At 51.4% G+C, this 16,580-nt stretch overlaps 1 protein-coding gene and 1 pseudogene across 7 annotated transcripts in view; one reads left to right on the top strand and one right to left on the bottom strand.

Annotated features, from left to right (window-relative positions):
* The window catches only part of GSN (gelsolin), a 65,551-nt gene that overhangs the window by 13,497 nt on the left and 35,474 nt on the right, over positions 1-16,580 (top strand). For 3 of the 7 annotated variants that reach the window (XM_032251491.1, XM_032251487.1, XM_032251488.1), the window contains exon 2: positions 410-502. The exons of 2 other annotated variants lie outside the window; for them this stretch is intronic. Coding sequence is in view for 1 of the 5 variants with exons in the window: in XM_032251486.1 (XP_032107377.1) it covers positions 5,157-5,198 (42 nt within the window). In the remaining 4 variants the exon portion in view is untranslated. Of the gene's footprint in view, positions 1-409; positions 503-5,106; positions 5,199-16,580 lie in introns of those variants that run through there. 2 more of the 7 variants (XM_032251486.1, XM_032251490.1) reach the window with 2 other exon arrangements.
* On the bottom strand, positions 417-986 carry LOC116532466 (annotated as a pseudogene).

A 16,580-nucleotide genomic window follows, 5' to 3' on the forward strand; every position in this document is an offset into this window, starting at 1 on the left:
GAAACCCTGGTCTCAGAAGAGCTGGAGGAAAGGGGGTACACAATTTGTAGAAGACTTGAGGGGCCCAGGATCACTGCCTTCAAATCTCCAAAGAGCCATCAGGAAAGAGGGGGACAGACTTGTTCTGGCTGACTCAGGAGGAGGCAGGGCTAGTGCCAGCAGGTGCAAGGCATCAGAAGAGAGAGATTTGAGTGCCTCCTTCGGACAATTCTTTTACTCAGCCAAACTCCCCAACAGCAAGTCTTGCAGCCTCGGCAGGCAGTGAGTGCCCTGTTGCTGGATGTGTGCAAGTGGTGATTGTGTGACCCCTGGTGGAGGGGAGGAAAGGGGTTGGAACATCCAATGCGGATTTGACCAGATGACCTTGAACTGCCCCTGAGGCTGACATTCTTGTGTCCTTTGTTTACAGGTGGTGCTCATAGCTCCCTTTGTCCCGTGCTTCGGCCTTGGTCCCGGTGCCATCCCACAGAGCAGCCCTCTTCACCTTGCACAGCCGTGTTAGGTAGGTAGAGCAATGCAGACACCGTCCTCTTAAACCCAGCCCTGGCTGCCCAGGGAAGCCTGGAGGGGCCGTCAGTGGTGAAAGCAGCTGCTGTAACGGCAGCGGATTCAGTGGGAGTCCCTGAGGTCTTCCTAATAAGGCTCAGAGTGTGTCTCTGCTCCTCGCCTGCCCTTGAGAGGGAGGCTGGGTGAGGGTGATCTTGTGGGGAGGAGGCAGGGACTGGGCGCGGTGCCGGATGACTGGTTCCCACCCTGGCTGTGCTGCTTGCTTGCTGTGTGACTTTAGGAGAATTGCTTTCCCTCTCAAGGCCTTGGTGGCTCTTCTGTAGAAGGGTAGAGTCCCCATGAAGAGGAGGTGCAGGGATTCTCCCCAGAGGCTTTGGAGAGGTGAGAAAAAGGGAAGTCCCTTTGCCAGGTCTCCAGACTTGTTGACCAGAGGAGGAGCACCTGAGATGTGTGAGTCATGGGGAAGGCGGATGAGTCATGCCCGCGGGCGGCTGGCAGGGTGGGGCCCACCTGACTATCAGATTCACAGGTGACCTGCTGAAGTAGGCAGGGAGGTGAGGGTGGAGTGCAGAGTCCTGGGCTGGAAGCCAGGAGACTGGCTCACCTCCCAGCTTCAGCCTTGGTTTCTCCACCTGTGAGACAGGTGCCTTGGCCTCCCCCTACCCACCTAACAAAGCTGCCATGTGGACCCAACGAGTTCGTAGATGGCAAAGGGCATTGTGTGCAGTGAAACAAGAAGGATCACTACTAGGGGGAATCACCCAGCTTCCAGTACCCAAATAGAAGTGAATTTCTAATTAGCAATTGTGCAAGGACCTAGGAAACACCCCTCCAGCCCACGCCATCCCTTTTCTGCCAAAAGGAGAAGGGGATGAATGCATACAAGACTTTCACGTCTGCTGTGGCCCAGCTGGCTTCCAGGCGGTGACACGAGCCGACCACAGCCTGAGGTGTTCCTCTTTCCCAAAGCTCAGGTGAAAGGCCTTTTCGATATCTTTTATAGTCCCCAGGATGTTGTGCCCCAAAAGCCAGGGATTCCTAAAAGGACTGCTGGGCCCCAAAAGGTACTTGCCTCATCAGCCACTACCCAGAGGTTCTGCAGACAAAGGGGTGGCCCCAATGCTGCCCTAATGGGAGGAACTGAGGGCTGGCTCTTGGCTCTGATGCGCCTGCCTTTGAGACTGAGCCCAGACAACTCCCAAAGCCAATGCCTCAAAGTGATCTATCCCCAAAATAATGTTATGCTGCGTTGGTGCTTTTGGTAACTATCACACAGGCCCTGTCTTCCGCAGACCCTGCAGGGCCAGGCTGGTGCAGGCGCAGCTGAGCACCTGTCGCTTGAGGGCTTTGCTTGTTCACCCCTGTTTGCTCCTCTGCCCCCTGCAGGGTATCAGCCCTGTACCCACTGCCGTGGAACTTTGATTCAATCAGGGAGGCCCCAGTGACCACCTCCATGTCCAGTCCAGGGCTCTTTCCTAGGACTCCATGTACTAGTCTCTAGTGCGTTGCTAGAAATTCCCTCCTTTTGCTTCTGGGAAGCTGAACTGTCTGGTTTATTTATTCCTCTCTGACTTTCTTAGTTAGGGTCCTGTTTTTCTTTTTTTTTCTTTTTTTTTTTAGATGGATTCTTGCTGTAGTTCCCAGGCGGAGTGCAGTGGTACGATCTTGCCTCACTACAACCTCCTCCTCCCAAGTATAAGCGATTCTCCTGCCTCAGCCTCTCGAGTAGCTGGGACTACAGGCATGTGCCACCACACCCAGCTAACTTTTGTGTTTTTAGTAGAGATGGGGTTTTACCATGTTGGTCAGGCTGGTCTTGAACTCCTGACCTCAAGTGATCTGCCAGCCTTGGCCTTCCAAAGTGCTGGGATTATAGGTGTGAGCCACTGTGCCCAGCCCAGGGCCCTATTTTTTCTATTTCAGTATTCCCTAGGATTCTGCCCACCTTCTTGTCTTGATTTATGTATATAGGTTCATTCATTCATTCATATATTCATTCATCTGAGAGGTATTTAGGCTCTGACATGGGTGTCAGAGAATCAGCAAAAACAAGACTTTCCCATTCCTCACGGGTCTTCCTGTAGATCATTGTTTACACCGAAGATTAATTCTTGCTGTGAAGGAAATGATGGGGTTATAGGAGTGTGTGGGATTGTGTGGGAGTGGTGAGGTCTTATCTGGACAGATCAGGGAAACCTCCCCTAAAAAGTGAGACCTGAAGGGGGGAAGAAGGTGGCTGAGTGAGCAGGGAACGAAGGAGCCCCCCAGGCAGAGAGGTGGCCAGGGCAAGGCTTTAGTATAGGGAGTCCTTGAGGAACCGAAAGAAGTGAGGAAGGCTGGCCAGGGAAGGGGTGTGGCAAGAGGAGGGCCTGGGACCAGGTGCACCTAGGTTTTGTGGATTTTATGCTAGACCTCTGGGAAAATCTAGGATTTTATGCTAGACCTCTGGGAAAATCTGGAAGTTTTAAAGCAGGAGGGCAACTTGCCCAGATTTCATTATCAGAACCCTTGAAAGAGACAGACACAAGGACCATCCTGATAAGCCGTGAGGGTGCAATTTTTGATTCTTCCACAGCAGGGTGTCCTGATGCTGTGCCTTGGAACGGGGCTTGTCATTGGGCAGTCCTGGGAAATGTGCACTTTCCCAGGGTTCTCTCGGCTCTTTGCATTTTTTAATTTACCCGGCCAGCCCTTGCTGAGCTTCTGCACTGGAGAGGGAGGTGAGTCAGACACCATCCGGCCCTTGCAGATCCACTCTAATCCAAGACAGAGACAGTGGTGGCTGACGCCCAGAGTGCTCTGTGATACGTGCCAAAGGGCTCAGGGAGCCAGGGAGTGTTTTTCCTACTTAAGAGTCAAACAAGGTTGAGAAGGGGGATTTGGGCATTCCAGGCAAGAAGGCCCCATAGGAGGAGCCCGCTGTGCCCGGGGTCTGGTGAGCAGGAGTGTGGGGGTTGAGGTTGGAAGGTGATGGGAAGAGCTGGTCATAGAGCTTTTGAATGCTAGGTTTCTATCCTCTGGGTACCAGGGAGCCACGGATAGGTCTTCAGCTGAGGAGTGACTTGATCCATGGGATTTCAAAACAATCAGTGCATGGCAGGCAGAGGGAGGGTGGATCAGAGGAGGGCAGCGCTGGGAGCTGGTTGGAGTGAATGAATACCATCGCTGAAGCCTCATCGCGCCCCTCACTGCACACACACAGCAACATCCTCTATGCCCCTTTCTGTTCCATACCCCTGTTGGTCAGCCCTGCGTTGGCCGGCTAGCCTGTGGTGTCCAGAGCCCTTTCACAGCAGCCCTCGGGTGTGTTAAACCCGGAGGCAAACAGGTCTGAGCCTGAAACATCACTCTAGCCCTGACTTGTTCTGTGTCCTTGGATAAGTCCCTTATTCCTCTCAGCCTCAGTTTTTATATCTGTGAAATGGGGGTGATAATAGAGTTGGTGATGATTGAACAATGAGGAAATCAAGTCCTTAGCACGTGTGTGGTGTATAACGATGGCTGTGTTAGCTTTGTGTCCTTGTCGATTATGATGGCCCAGTCCATGTTGTAATCTGCCCCTCGGGAAGTCCTTCTCTTTGGACATAAATCTAAATTCTCAACTAGAAACAAGATGTCCCCAGCAGCCCCAAAGGAAGCCTCTGGGCACACAGAGGGCTGGAGTGGGTTCTCTTTGTCCCTTTATCCCCAGCATCAGCACAAGGCTGGCATAGCATGGCCAGCTGGCTGGGTTCTTACAAAGACTGGACCAAAAAATGAAATTAAGGCTGGGCACAGTGGCTCATGCCTGTAATCCCAGCACTTTGGGAGGCCAAGGTGGGTAGATCACAAGGTCAGGAGATTGCGACCATCCTAGCCAACGCGGTGAAACCCTGTCTCTACTAAAAATACAAAAAATTAGCCGGGTGTGTTAGCACAGGCCTGTAGTCCCAGCTACTTGAGAGGCTGAGGCAGGAGAATTGCTTGAATCTGGGAGGCAGAGGTTGCAATGAGCGGAGATCGCCCCAATGCACTCCAGCCTGGGCGACAGAGTAAGACTCTGTCTAAAAAAAAAAAAATTTTTTTTAAATCGTAGATCTTGGATATCATCCCCCAGCACCTTCATTTTACAGCTGAGGAATCTGGGGCCCAGAGAGGAACAGTGGCCATCCAAGGTCACTGAGCCCTTCAGTGGGAGGCCCTGGACCTGTTCATTTCTCCCTGCTCACATGTTTATTACCATTCTAATTTTTAAAATGCTGATAAGTTAAAGATGGCATCATGTCCCACCTCCCTAGTTTACACTTGGGGAAACTCATGCCCAGAGAGTGGTAGTGGCTCCTCCAGGGTCCTCAGAGGGGGAGAAGCAGGAAAGGGGCCTCCTTTCCACAAGGCACACCCCCACTGATCAGCAGTAGGCAGGCAGTTTCTTCCCCCAAAATCGACTGCCTTGTGCTTAAGGAAGCAAAGCAAAGTGTGAACAGTAGTTTCCTGAGGAAGTGTTGAGTTTTAATTGTGTTGAGGAAAGGAACCGTTTCCGGAACTGTGCGTGCCCGTGATGCCTGTGGAGTTGGCTTGGCACAGCTATTTCAGACTAATCCTGAGTCCTATTTATAGGCTGAGATGATTAGCGTCGGGAGAGGCCCACATTAGCTCCCTGAATCTTAGCAATGGCCGAGGAAGAAGCCCTTGGGGGCAATTCTGACCCGTGGGTGAGTAGCAAGGGATCTGAGGGGGGGGTGTCCCCGAAGCCAGCTCAGAGGAGACCTGAGGGGAAGTCCCATCCTGACTCCCAGTTCAGCCACCAGCCAGGCCCTCTGCAGAGATGAAACGAGTTCCAATCCTATTCTCTCTCTGCTTAAAAATCCTCAGTGCCTCAGATCAGGCCAGGACTCGGTAGCAGTCAGACCCGACCCCTTTTCCCCAGCATATCAACCCCAGCCATGCCTCTCCAAACTGTTTATGCTTCCCTGTGCCGGCCACACCTCCGAGCCTTTGCTTCTGTTGTTCCCACCTCCTCAAAGAGGAATCTCCGTTTCTCCTCCAAGACTCTGCCTCAATGCCGTTCTCTGTGGATCTGTCGGACCTTGGGTGCTCCCTCCTTTGTGATCCCAGGGCACACAGCTGCTTGAATGACTATTGGTGTTCCTGTTTTTGTGCCCACTGGGCCGGGCAGTCCCGGAGCAGGGCCTGACACAGAGAAAGAAAGGAGAAAATTTGTGATTGAATTGCCACTGTGGCCATTCTACTTACCTGTCTGATGAGGACTGATCTTCATGCCACTGTGTACAGTAGGTATTTTTTAAAGGCATGTGGAAGTGAGACTCAGACTTTGGACTTCAGAGTCAGAGAGCCCTTGATTCCTAATGGTATAACCTTGGGCTGAACCTCTCTGAGCCGTCCTTCATCCATCTATAAAAGGAGACAATGCCAGCCATGGGTTTGGGGAGGATTGAACAAGACAATGCTTATAAAGTACTTATCATGTGGCCTCATCACAATGGGCTTCTGTGAGCATAGGAGGTGTTATTTGCAGGTGGGGATGTTCACTGTGGGGACGTCCCTATCTAGGGCCCCACACAAGGGAGTGGCTGAGACTCCAAGTCTTGGGAGTCCTGGCCTCGGACTCCACCCTGTGTTCTCCCTCTCCTCCCTCTCTTAGCCCCATGGGCCTATTCTGTTCCCCAGATCAGGGAAAGCTTTGTTTGGCAATTGTTTTTCCTAAGAAGTTTCCTCTGTGGGGACTCTGGATGACTCAGAGCCCTGAGTCACTGGGAGGCAGAGGACAGGGGGAGGAGTGGGAGGGAGGTGGAGGGAATGGAGAGAGAAGAGGAAAGGGCTCAAATTCTAGCTCTGGTTCTCCCACCATTTGACCAGCTAGGTCTGATCAGGTCTCTCTCCTGCCTAGCCTCAGTTTCCCCAAATGTGAAAGGAAGATGTGGGCCCAGTCCTGGCTGAGCGTCAGAATCACAGGTTCCCAGGGCCCCACCCCAGACCTGCAGACTCAGAGGCTGGGGGTGGGGCCTGGAAATCTATTGTTTCCTGAGCTCCCTGGGTGATCCTGCTGCTCACCTGGTCTGCAGAGGTGTCAGGGAACCGCTGGCTCAAACCTGCTCCCAGCTGGGCCTCAGAGCAGCTTGGCCTCTGGTTGAACTTCACTGACCCACAGGAAGCGCCCTTGTCTTGCAGAATGCTTTGGCACAACAGTGCATGGGAATCACATGGGCTTTTTAAAACACACACACACACGCACACACACACACACACACACACACACAACAGCTTTATTGAAATATCATTTACATGATATATTGATGTAAATTCACATATAATTTACATTCACATAATTCACTCATTCCAATTCAATAATACTCAGTAAATTTACAGAGTTAGGCAACCATCATCACAATCCAGTTGAGAAGATGTTCATCATCCCCAAAGAAATTCCTCCCACTTGCTTGACGTCCGCCTCCACACATGCCCCATAGCTGACCACGCATCTGCTTTCTGTCTCTTGGTTGTTTTATTGTTGTTATGTTGTCCACGCTGGAGTGCAGTGGCGCAATCTCTGCCCACTGCGGCCTCAACTTCCTGGGCTCAAGCGATCCTTTCACTTCAGCCTCCCAAGTAGCTGGGACCACAGGCACACACCATTATGACTGGCTAATTTTTGTAGAGATGGCGACTCAAGGTGATGCCCTGGCTGATCTTGAACTCCTGAACTCAAGGAATCCCCCTGCTTCAGCCTCCCAAAGTGCTGGGATTATAGGCGTGAGCCACCTCGCCTGGCCTGCTTTCTGTCTCTTTGAAGATCCAGACCTGTGTTCATTCCAGCTGGCCACATGACCTCATGCAATTTATTGCCCTTTGATTACTCCCCTGTATGAGAGGGAATAATCCTACCCTCCCTGTAGCGGGTTGTTTGAATTTTACTAATATGCACAACGTCTGATGCACCTGAGGAGCTGGGCACATGGGAGGCTGGTACACAGGGCACAGGAAATAATACAGATGCCCAGGCACGGTTGGCACAGGCCTAGCACACATTTTAAAGCACTCAATCCATGGCAGCCTCTTAGACTAAGCATCTTTTTTTTTGAGATGGAGTTTTGCTCTTGTTGCCCACGCTGGAGTGCAATGGTGCGATCTCGGCTCACCACAACCGCCTCCTGGGTTCAGGCAATTCTCCTGCCTCAGCCTCCAAAGTAGCTGGGATTACAGGCACGCGCCACCATGCCCAGCTAATTTTTTGTATTTTTAGTAGAGACGGGGTTTCACCATGTTGACCAGGATGGCTCGATCTCTTGACCTTGTGATCCACCTGCCTCGGCCTCCCAAAGTGCTGGGATTACAGGCGTGAGCCACCGCGCCTGGCCGGCACATACTTCTAAGGGATAGAACCTGGTATGATGAACACAGCATTCAAAAGGTAGTACATGGTACAGAGTCTGTCACAAAACAGACATGACACTGTGCATGAAGCATGAACCGGGGTGTCAGAGGCATGGGGTGCAACTTCAAGGGAGACACACGGGACAAGAGGAATGCAGGGCCTGGTATGTGGCACTGTCACAGGGTGTGTGACACTGGGCGTGACAAACTCTATGATACGGGGACATGGTACTCAGGTTTGAGACTTGAGCTGTGGCAACTGGGCAGGCTCTCGGCCACAGTGGGACCCTTTGTCATCTGGATCCTCCATTATATTGGTGCCTGGGGCCCCAGCAGCAACAGTAGGAACAAGTTTCTCCTCACAAAGGCCTGTCTGTACTTTTTTCTCCCTCCTCCTCCATCTCTTTGGATGCCAAAGAGTGGGCGTGTCCCAGAGGAGTGGTGGCCAGAGTAACCCCCCACCCCCGCCATCCCACCAGCTCAGACAGGGGTCAAGGCCTGGGGCCAAGTCCACTGCTCAGGAAGGGTTTGCCAGGCCCCAGGTCCCCTCTCTCTGAGATAGCTGTGAGCACCAGCGTTGGCTGAAATGAAAGTCGGGTAATTTTCCTCTAAGCTGTCCTCCCTCCGCTCCCCTCCCTGCCTGCTGGTGCTGGCTGTGAGTGTGTCTGCATTCCGGAGCTTAGGAGAGAGAGTGAGGACCGCTGCTGTTAAGGCTGAGGAAGTAGATTGTTAACAGCTGCTGTAGGAGGGGGTGGATGTGCGGGAGAGGAGGCTGTGGATTGCAGGTTAACATTTCTTGAGCCTCTTGGCACCTGGCACTCACTACTTCATCTTGTCTCATTTGCACAAAGCCCCAGAGGCCTGATGAAAAGACAGGCCCAGAGAGGCAAAGAACTTGCCCAAGGTCACACAGGAAGGCAGAGCCAAGAGCAAGCCTAGACCTTGATGCTCCCAGAGGCAGGCAGGTGAGGTTGTCTAGAGGCCATGGCACAGGGGATGTTGTTGGGGGGTGAGTGGGCAATGAGGCTGCAAGGGCTTGCAGGCCCCAGATCACAGAAGGCAGAGCTCAGGAGTCCTGACTTCTTTCTGTCTATACTGAGGACCCTGGAGGGGGCTTGAGCAGGGAATGATGCATTCCGTATGGGTAACAGGCCCGGTGCAGGGAGAGTTTAGGCAGTGAGGGAGCTGATGTCATGATCCCAGGAAAAAGATGGGGATGCTGAACCAGGACAGTGGCTGGAGTGTAGGGTGAGAAGTGGGTATAAAGTGGGGAGGAGGTAAGGTTGTTCTCTGCTCTGGTCTCAGCCTTTATGTACTGTCCTGGTGGGATGACGGTGATTGAGTCCTTCCTCCAAGAGTATTCTAGAGGGTTCTAGAAGCTCCCACATGGACAGGCTCTTGGAGGATAGTGGTGATGATTGGGCAGGTGCCTGGATGGAGGTGAGGCTAAAGCACAGCCGGGGACAGAAGGCAGCACCCACACGGGGGCCCAACTTTGTGCCAGGGACTGTATTTTAGGTGACAGATCGTTTAAATCTTCCAGCTGACTATGATTATCCTCTAAGCTGGGGAATGAAGAAAAGCATTCCAGTACTATACCTCTGTTTGGGTTAAAGGAGGGAAAGTACTTTAAATAAAACCTATTAGAGTTAAAAGGATTAGTAGCAATAAATCTCTGACGGTTCTATTGTAGTCAAAAGTTTTAGATAAATTGTGAAAAATCTCTCATCATGCTATTTGAAGTTTTTCTTTCTTAAAAAATATATATAGTAAAATATATACAGTAAAAAGATTGCTATAGCGAAGCAAATGAACATATTCATCATCGCAGTTAGCACAAAAGTAATTGTGGTTTTTGCCATTACTTCCAATGACAAAACCGCAATTACTTTTGCATTGACCTAGTAAAATCTACAGATTTAACATGAATCCCAAAATATAGTACGTCTTATTCCCTACAGCCCTCATGTTGCACATTAGTGCTCTTTTTATTTTTATTTATTTTTTTGAGATAGAGTCTCGCTCTGTCGCCAGGCTGGAGTGCAGTGGTGCGATCTCCGCTCACTGCAACCTCCACCTCCCGGGTTCAAGCACCTCCTGCCTTAGCCTCCCAAGTAGCTGGGACTACAGGTGGGGGCCATGATGCCTAGCTTATTTTTGTATTTTTAGTAGAGATGGGGTTTCACCATGTTGGCCAGGATGGTCTCAATCTCTTGATCTTGTGATCCGCCCTCCTCGGCCTTCCAAAATGCTGGGATTACAGGTGTGTGCCACTTTATTTTTAAATTCTTATTTATTTTTATTATTTTTAATATATATATAGACAGGGTCTCACTATGTTGCCCAGGTTGGTCTTAAACTGTGTGGCTCAAGCGAGCCTCCCTCCTCAGCCTCCCAAAGTGCTGGGATTACAGGCATGAGCTGTCTAGGCTCGTTCATTCCACGTCTCCTACCGCGTGCCTGCTGTATCCTCATTCGTGGATTCAACCAACCACGCGTCAGAAATATTTTTTTAAAAAACAATAAAAAATAACAAGCAACAGTAAAAATAATACAAATTTTGAAAACAGTACAGTGTAACAACTATTTATATAGTTTATTGTTCCATAGAAATTTACATTTACATTTCTATGTAGCAACTACAGTATAACAACTATGTAAATAGAATTTATATTGTATTAGGTTTTATAAGTAATCTAGAGAGATTTAAAGTATAATACATGGAGGATATATGTAGGTTGTATGCAGATACTGTACTATGTCATTTTATATATAGGTGTACAGCATCTGTAGATTCCGGTATCTGAGGGAGGTCCTGGAATCAATTCCCTATGGATATGGAGGGACAAGTATGCTCTGACATATCTCCCCACTGGACTTTTTTTTTGAGATGGAGTCTTGCTTTGTCATCCAGGCTGGAGTGCAGTGGCGCGATCTCAGCTCACTGCAACTCCCACCTCCCGGGTTCAAATGATTCTCCTGCCTCAGCCTCCTGAGTAGCTGGGACTACAGGCACACACCACCATGCCCGACTAATTTTTTGTATTTTTAGTAGAGACACGGTTTCACCATGTTGGCCATGCTGGTCTCAAACTCCTGACCTCACGTGATCCACTCACCTCGGTTTCCCAAAGTGCTGGAATTACAGGCGTGAGCCACCACTCCTGGGTCCCACTGTACTTTTTGTCTAATTGATTTGTACTTGTATCAAGTTCTGGTGAGCCTGTGGGATAATATGGCCATTCCATCCCTGTGGACACCAAAGCTCAGAGAGGCTGAGTCCCTTGCTCAGCATGACCCAATTGTAAGTAAGTGGTAGGACTGGGATCCAGAGCCCTCTCTTTTTTTGTTTTTGTTTCTTTGCTTTTCTGAGACAGGATCTCACTCCGTTGCCCAGGCTGGAGTACAGTGGTACAGTCATGGCTTACTGTAGCCCCGACCTCCCAGGCTCAAGTGATCCTCCCACCTCAGCCTCCCCAGTAGCTAGGACTACAGGTGTATGCCATCATACTGGCTAATTTTTAAATTTTTTGTAGAGACAGGGTCTCACTCTGTTTCCCAGGCTGGTCTCAAATTACTGGGTTTAAGCCACCCTCCTGCCTTACCCTTCCAAAGTGCTAGGATTACAGGCATGAGCCACCGTGCCCAGTCAAGAACCCTTGTTCTTTTGGGTAGGGCAGAACAGGCAAATTTCAGACAGGAGGGGAGGAGGCGTCATAAGGAGGCTAATGCAGGGGATTGGGTAGCAAAGCTGGCTCTGCAGATGTAGGCTTGAGGCCGACCCTCTCCTGAGGTGCATCCGCGACCCTGGCTCTAGCTTTGTTTGGAATCCTCCCTCTCTCCCTTGCTTTGGATGCAAAGACACAGAGGTAGAGGGGTGGGTATGGGGTAGGTGTAGGGCAGGTACGGGGACCAGTGAGCTGTGTGTGTGTGTGTGTGTAGGGTCCGGACATGTGCTGGGGGTCCTCTTTGGATGTTAGGCTTGTTCAGCACCTGCTGTGTGCCAAGCACAGTGCCAGGGGCTCCTTTCATCCTACAAGACACCCCACCAGGTTGGAATCTTCACCCCATTTACAGAGGAGGAAATTGAAGTGCCGCAGAAAGTGCCACTGGCGTGAATTCCCTGGTGGTGGGGATTTGGGCTCTGTCCAGATTCGTCCCTGCACATTGCCTCGTATTCCTCAGGTTGGAAGGTCACTTGTCCTCACCCTGTTGGTCATTTTTGATATCTCGAGCTCACAGAGACTGCAGGCACTCCTGAATCCTGCTGTCTCTTCCCTCTTCGCCACACCTGTCCCTTTTTGTCTTTCTCAGGGAGTTCTCCCTGCAGGGTGACTTTGCAAGGCATGGTCCTTGGATCCGTCACGTTATGGTCTCATTGAATCTTCTCAACTAGCCTTCAAGAAATGCACTTTGACCCCGATTTTCCACATCCAGACAATGGGCTCACACTTCCTGCCAGAGCCCAGCAAGAAGGAAATCTTGGCTGTAGTTGTGGGAGACTTGGGGACAGAGAAGGGCTTTGTTTGGAGACAGGAGCAGGAGGGATGTAGCACCATCATCTTATGCCCTGCGTCATTCATTGTCCCCATCTGGAGAGTGGTTGGCTTGGGGAAGCTTCCGCCATTCCTGATAGATCCCAGTGAAGGATGAATCTGATTCCTAGACAGGCAGGGGGGACCCTGGCCAGATGCACACACTTGTTTGCTTTTTGCTTGTGTCTTTTAGCACCCTTGAATCCCAGAGCCTGAAGTGTTCTTAGATATGTAGACATGGGCTGGTTTTCTTGTCTCCTGTGTCCTCTCAACCACATCACCGCTGGGCAGCTCATTATCTCTCTGGAAAAGGGGAAGGAAACCAGCATTTGTCTTTCCTTTTTATTTTTTTTTTGAGACAGAGTCTCCCTCTGTCGCCCAGGCTGAAGTGCAGTGGTACGATCTTGGCTCACTGCAACCGCCACCTCCCAGGTTCACGCGATTCTTCTGCCTCAGCCTCTTGAGTAGCTGAGGCTACAGGCGCATGGCACCACCTGGCAACCATTTTTTCTTAATTGTGGTAACATACACACAACATAAAATTTGTTATTTAATAGACCGGGCGCGGTGGCTCACACCTGTAATCCTAGCACTTTGGGAGGCCAAGGCAGGTGGATCACTTGCGGTTAGGAGTTCAAGACCAGCCTGGCTAACATGGCAAAACCCCATCTCTACTAAAAGTACAAAAATTAGCTGGAAATCTCTTGAACACAGGAGTTGGGGGTTGTAGTGAGCCAAGATCACACCACTGCACTCCAGCCTGGGCGACAGGGCGAGACCCCGTCTCAAAAAAAGAGAAAGGCATTATTAACACTATCTTACACATAAGGAAATAGAGGCTCAAAGAGATAGAAATGTATCCAAGTCTCTTTTAACAATAAAAGCAGCCTCCTTTACCTGTGCTTACTCTGTACCAAGCACCGTGCTAAGCCCCAAATATTCTTTACCTTATTAAGTTCACACAACTACCCTAGGAAAAAAGTATTATAATCCCTGTTTTATAGATGAGGAAACTGAGGCTCAGAGAGCCAGAGTGACCTGCTCAAAGCCACACTGCTAGTAAGTGATAGATCAGGAACTTAAACGCCAGCGTTTCTTGTAGGAGCTCTTTCCACAATCGCACACAGAAGGTTGCTGTATTTGTTTTTCTCCCTCTTGGAAAGTTCTTCCTCTGCAGAGCAGGACGCTGCCTCCTGTGGCTCCTCCTGCTCATTCTGGCTGGGGCTGGGGCATCATAGACCCTGCTTTCCCCTGCAGCTTTGCAGTGCCTGTGTCTCTCCAAAGTCTTCTGCGGATTCCACAGTCCCAGTGTCTGCAGCTGGGCTTCCTTGTCTTGCTGCGGACTTGTGTTCGTGCCTGGGCTTCCCAGGGGTGAGTGGGGGGGTGCTGAAGGGGCTAGGACACAGTTGTTTGCAGCCCTGGCTACTGACCCGCTGCGCCTCTCAGGGCCAGTTCCTCCCCTAGAGAAGCGGAGACAGACTGCTGAAGTGGGCCCTACCAAGAAGGGCCCAGGGCTCATACCCATGGCCAGATCTGGCTACTTCCAGGGCATGGGGTCAGGAAGTGGCAGGGCCAGGCCCCTCCAGATATCCAGCCCTGTGTTGGCTCTGGAAGCTGGGAAAGGGACATGGCTTCTGTCCCTGAGACAGTTGGTCTCCTGGAGGTGGCTTGAGCCAAGCCCTGCTGGCCATCTCCTCAACAGCTGTTCACTCCCAGGATGGACTTGGCCAAAGCCGAAGCCCAGCCAGCCTGGAGCCCTGCCGTGTCATGGAGACCCAGGCCTCAGCTCTGGTCTGGTTGTGGAGAGACCTGAGTTCTAGATCTACTCTGCCAGGCACTTATTTTGCTTTGTGACTTGGAAAAGTTACCTTCTTGTTCTTGGTGTGATCATCTACAAAAGAGAAGACAGACTAATGACCACTGCTGCTAATAATCCTGCTCTGAGCAACATACTCCAACAGTCTCACTCCTGTCCCCCCAAAAGTCCTGCGACTGGGCATCACTGTCCCTGTTTACAGATGAGTGACCTGAAGCTCAGAGAGGAAAAGTAACTTGCTCCACGTTACACAGCCGAGACCTGAACTCTGTCTTACTGTGAGATCTACACCATCACATGCTGAACGAAGGCCTCGGTGCAGAAACTAGGCTGCTCAGAAAGAAGAGTGCTTACTTTTGGGGAGCTCCTGTGCTTCACAATCTGGGCTTCCTCACTGCTCCATGCTCTAGGTACCATTCTCCCCCTTTTGTAGATGAGGAAACTGACGCCTCGATTGCAGGAGCTGAGTAGGCCAGATTTGAAAACCTGTGTTCTTTCAAGTCCACAGGGCTTGCCAGGACTTTTCCAGGCCCTGTCCAGTTTCACTGGGTTTCATAACTGGCTTCTCTGTTTACTGACCATTGTCCCAATTAGCAAAATCCCTGGCCAGAAGGGCGGGGGCTCCCAGGAGGACCCAGAGAATAGCAGTGAGCCAAAAAGGAAATAGACTCCAAGAGAGGGCTTTCCATGAGTGGCTGGCTGCCTGGAGAATCAAAACAACAGTGTTTGGAGTAAAGAGAAAAGAACAGGGTTGTGTCTTCCAGGCCTAGCCAAGGCCTTTTTGCACACTGTGGCAGGGGATGGAAGGGGCAGGGAGGCTACCTCCTTTGGTCTCTCGTAGCTGTCCTGGGGGTCCTGCAGACATACAGAGGCCAAGGTTACAGAGGAAAGGAGGGCCCAGAGCTGGTTGTGTTGTGGGGGTCCTGGGTCAACTACAGGGGCGAGAGGGGTCCGCCAGGGGGACATGGACTGTACAGCCCCCATCCTGTGGCAGACACAGAGAATCTGCCTACTGTGTGCCTGGAGTTGGGCAGGACCCAGAAACAGCCGAGATCAGAGGTCAGAGAGGTCTCCGAGGTGCAGAGAAGCGCAGAGCCCAGAACGTGCTCATGTACTAAGTTGGTAGCAGAAGGGCTTCCTCTAAATCAAAGAAATCATGCCAGACCTAAGTGCCAAGTGGCCCAGAGTGCACGTGCCACAGTCAGTGCTGTGCTAAGTGGCCACAGCCTGGGGATCTTCCAGGTCTTGGGCCTGGGCACTCACATCAGGTGTGTGAAAGGCTAGAGGGCCTTCCCAGTGTCACCTCCTGCCCTGGCCTGAGAGGTATAGTGGGGACAGCTGCCCCAGAGACTCCTGGCTGCCAGGCTTGACCTGGGCTTGATTGATTTAGCCTTTTAGCTGGAAAGAGCACTGTTGCTCGCTGCCCAGGCCAGGTGTGCCAGGAGCTCCTGCTTGGTCTCTGAGACAGAGCCTGGGCCCTGAAGCCAGCCAGACTTGTGTTTGAATCTCAGCAACACCTCTTTCCAGTTGAGTGACTTGAGCCTCCCTGAGTCTCAGTTTCCCAGGAGGCGGAGGTGAGGTGGCGTGCTGCTGTCGGTGACTGCAGTGCCTCCTTCCGCAAGTCAGGGGCCCTGGACTGTCTGATCCAGAAGGGCCTGTAGAGGTGACCTGGTCCAATGCTCCCATTTTACAGATGGGAACCCTGAAGCTCAGAGACTTGTGGGTCCTGGATTTGATCGTACAACCAGTATCTGGGAGTGCTGGGGCTAGGAAAGAGGCTTAGAGTCAGAGCATCAGGCCCTACCCTGTATTTTGCATATGGAGACACTGAAGCCTAGAGAGGTACTGTGACTTGCCCAAAGTCACCCAGGAAGTCAGTGGCAGAGCCAGCCCGGGCAATGGGGCCTCTTCCTTTCTACCGAGGGGTCTTTCTCTTGTACCTGAATTCCCCCATTCCCTTGAACTCATACGTCTTCTTCCAGGCAGGAAGCAGAGTAAGACAATGTTGCCCCGTTATGGTCTCCACTCGTCAGTGCCCTGTAGCAAGAGTTTCCAGGGTCTGTAGTGAGGGCTCCCAGATGGCAAGGGCGGGGTCTGTTCACCAGGTCTCCCATGCCAAGAGCCTGGGCTCCAGAGCCATATGGCAGGCAAAGCTGCAAGGCCTTTGTGATCATTAATGTGGTCCCTGGGCTGATGGTCAGTGGCCCCTGGGACCAAGGTCAAGCCACAGCAGCCCTCTATTAATTACCAACCATGCAGGTCAGAGTCACACTGCTCCAGAAGGGGCCGCTCAGCTGGGCAGTTGCTGGCCCAGGTTCTGTCTTGGGGCTGGGTGGCTAAGGAAATTTCTT

The sequence above is a fragment of the Sapajus apella genome, unplaced genomic scaffold, assembly GCF_009761245.1.
Source record: "Sapajus apella isolate SASKATOON/1434 unplaced genomic scaffold, GSC_monkey_1.0 scaffold76, whole genome shotgun sequence".
In the NCBI taxonomy this organism is placed as follows: Eukaryota; Metazoa; Chordata; class Mammalia; order Primates; family Cebidae; genus Sapajus; species Sapajus apella.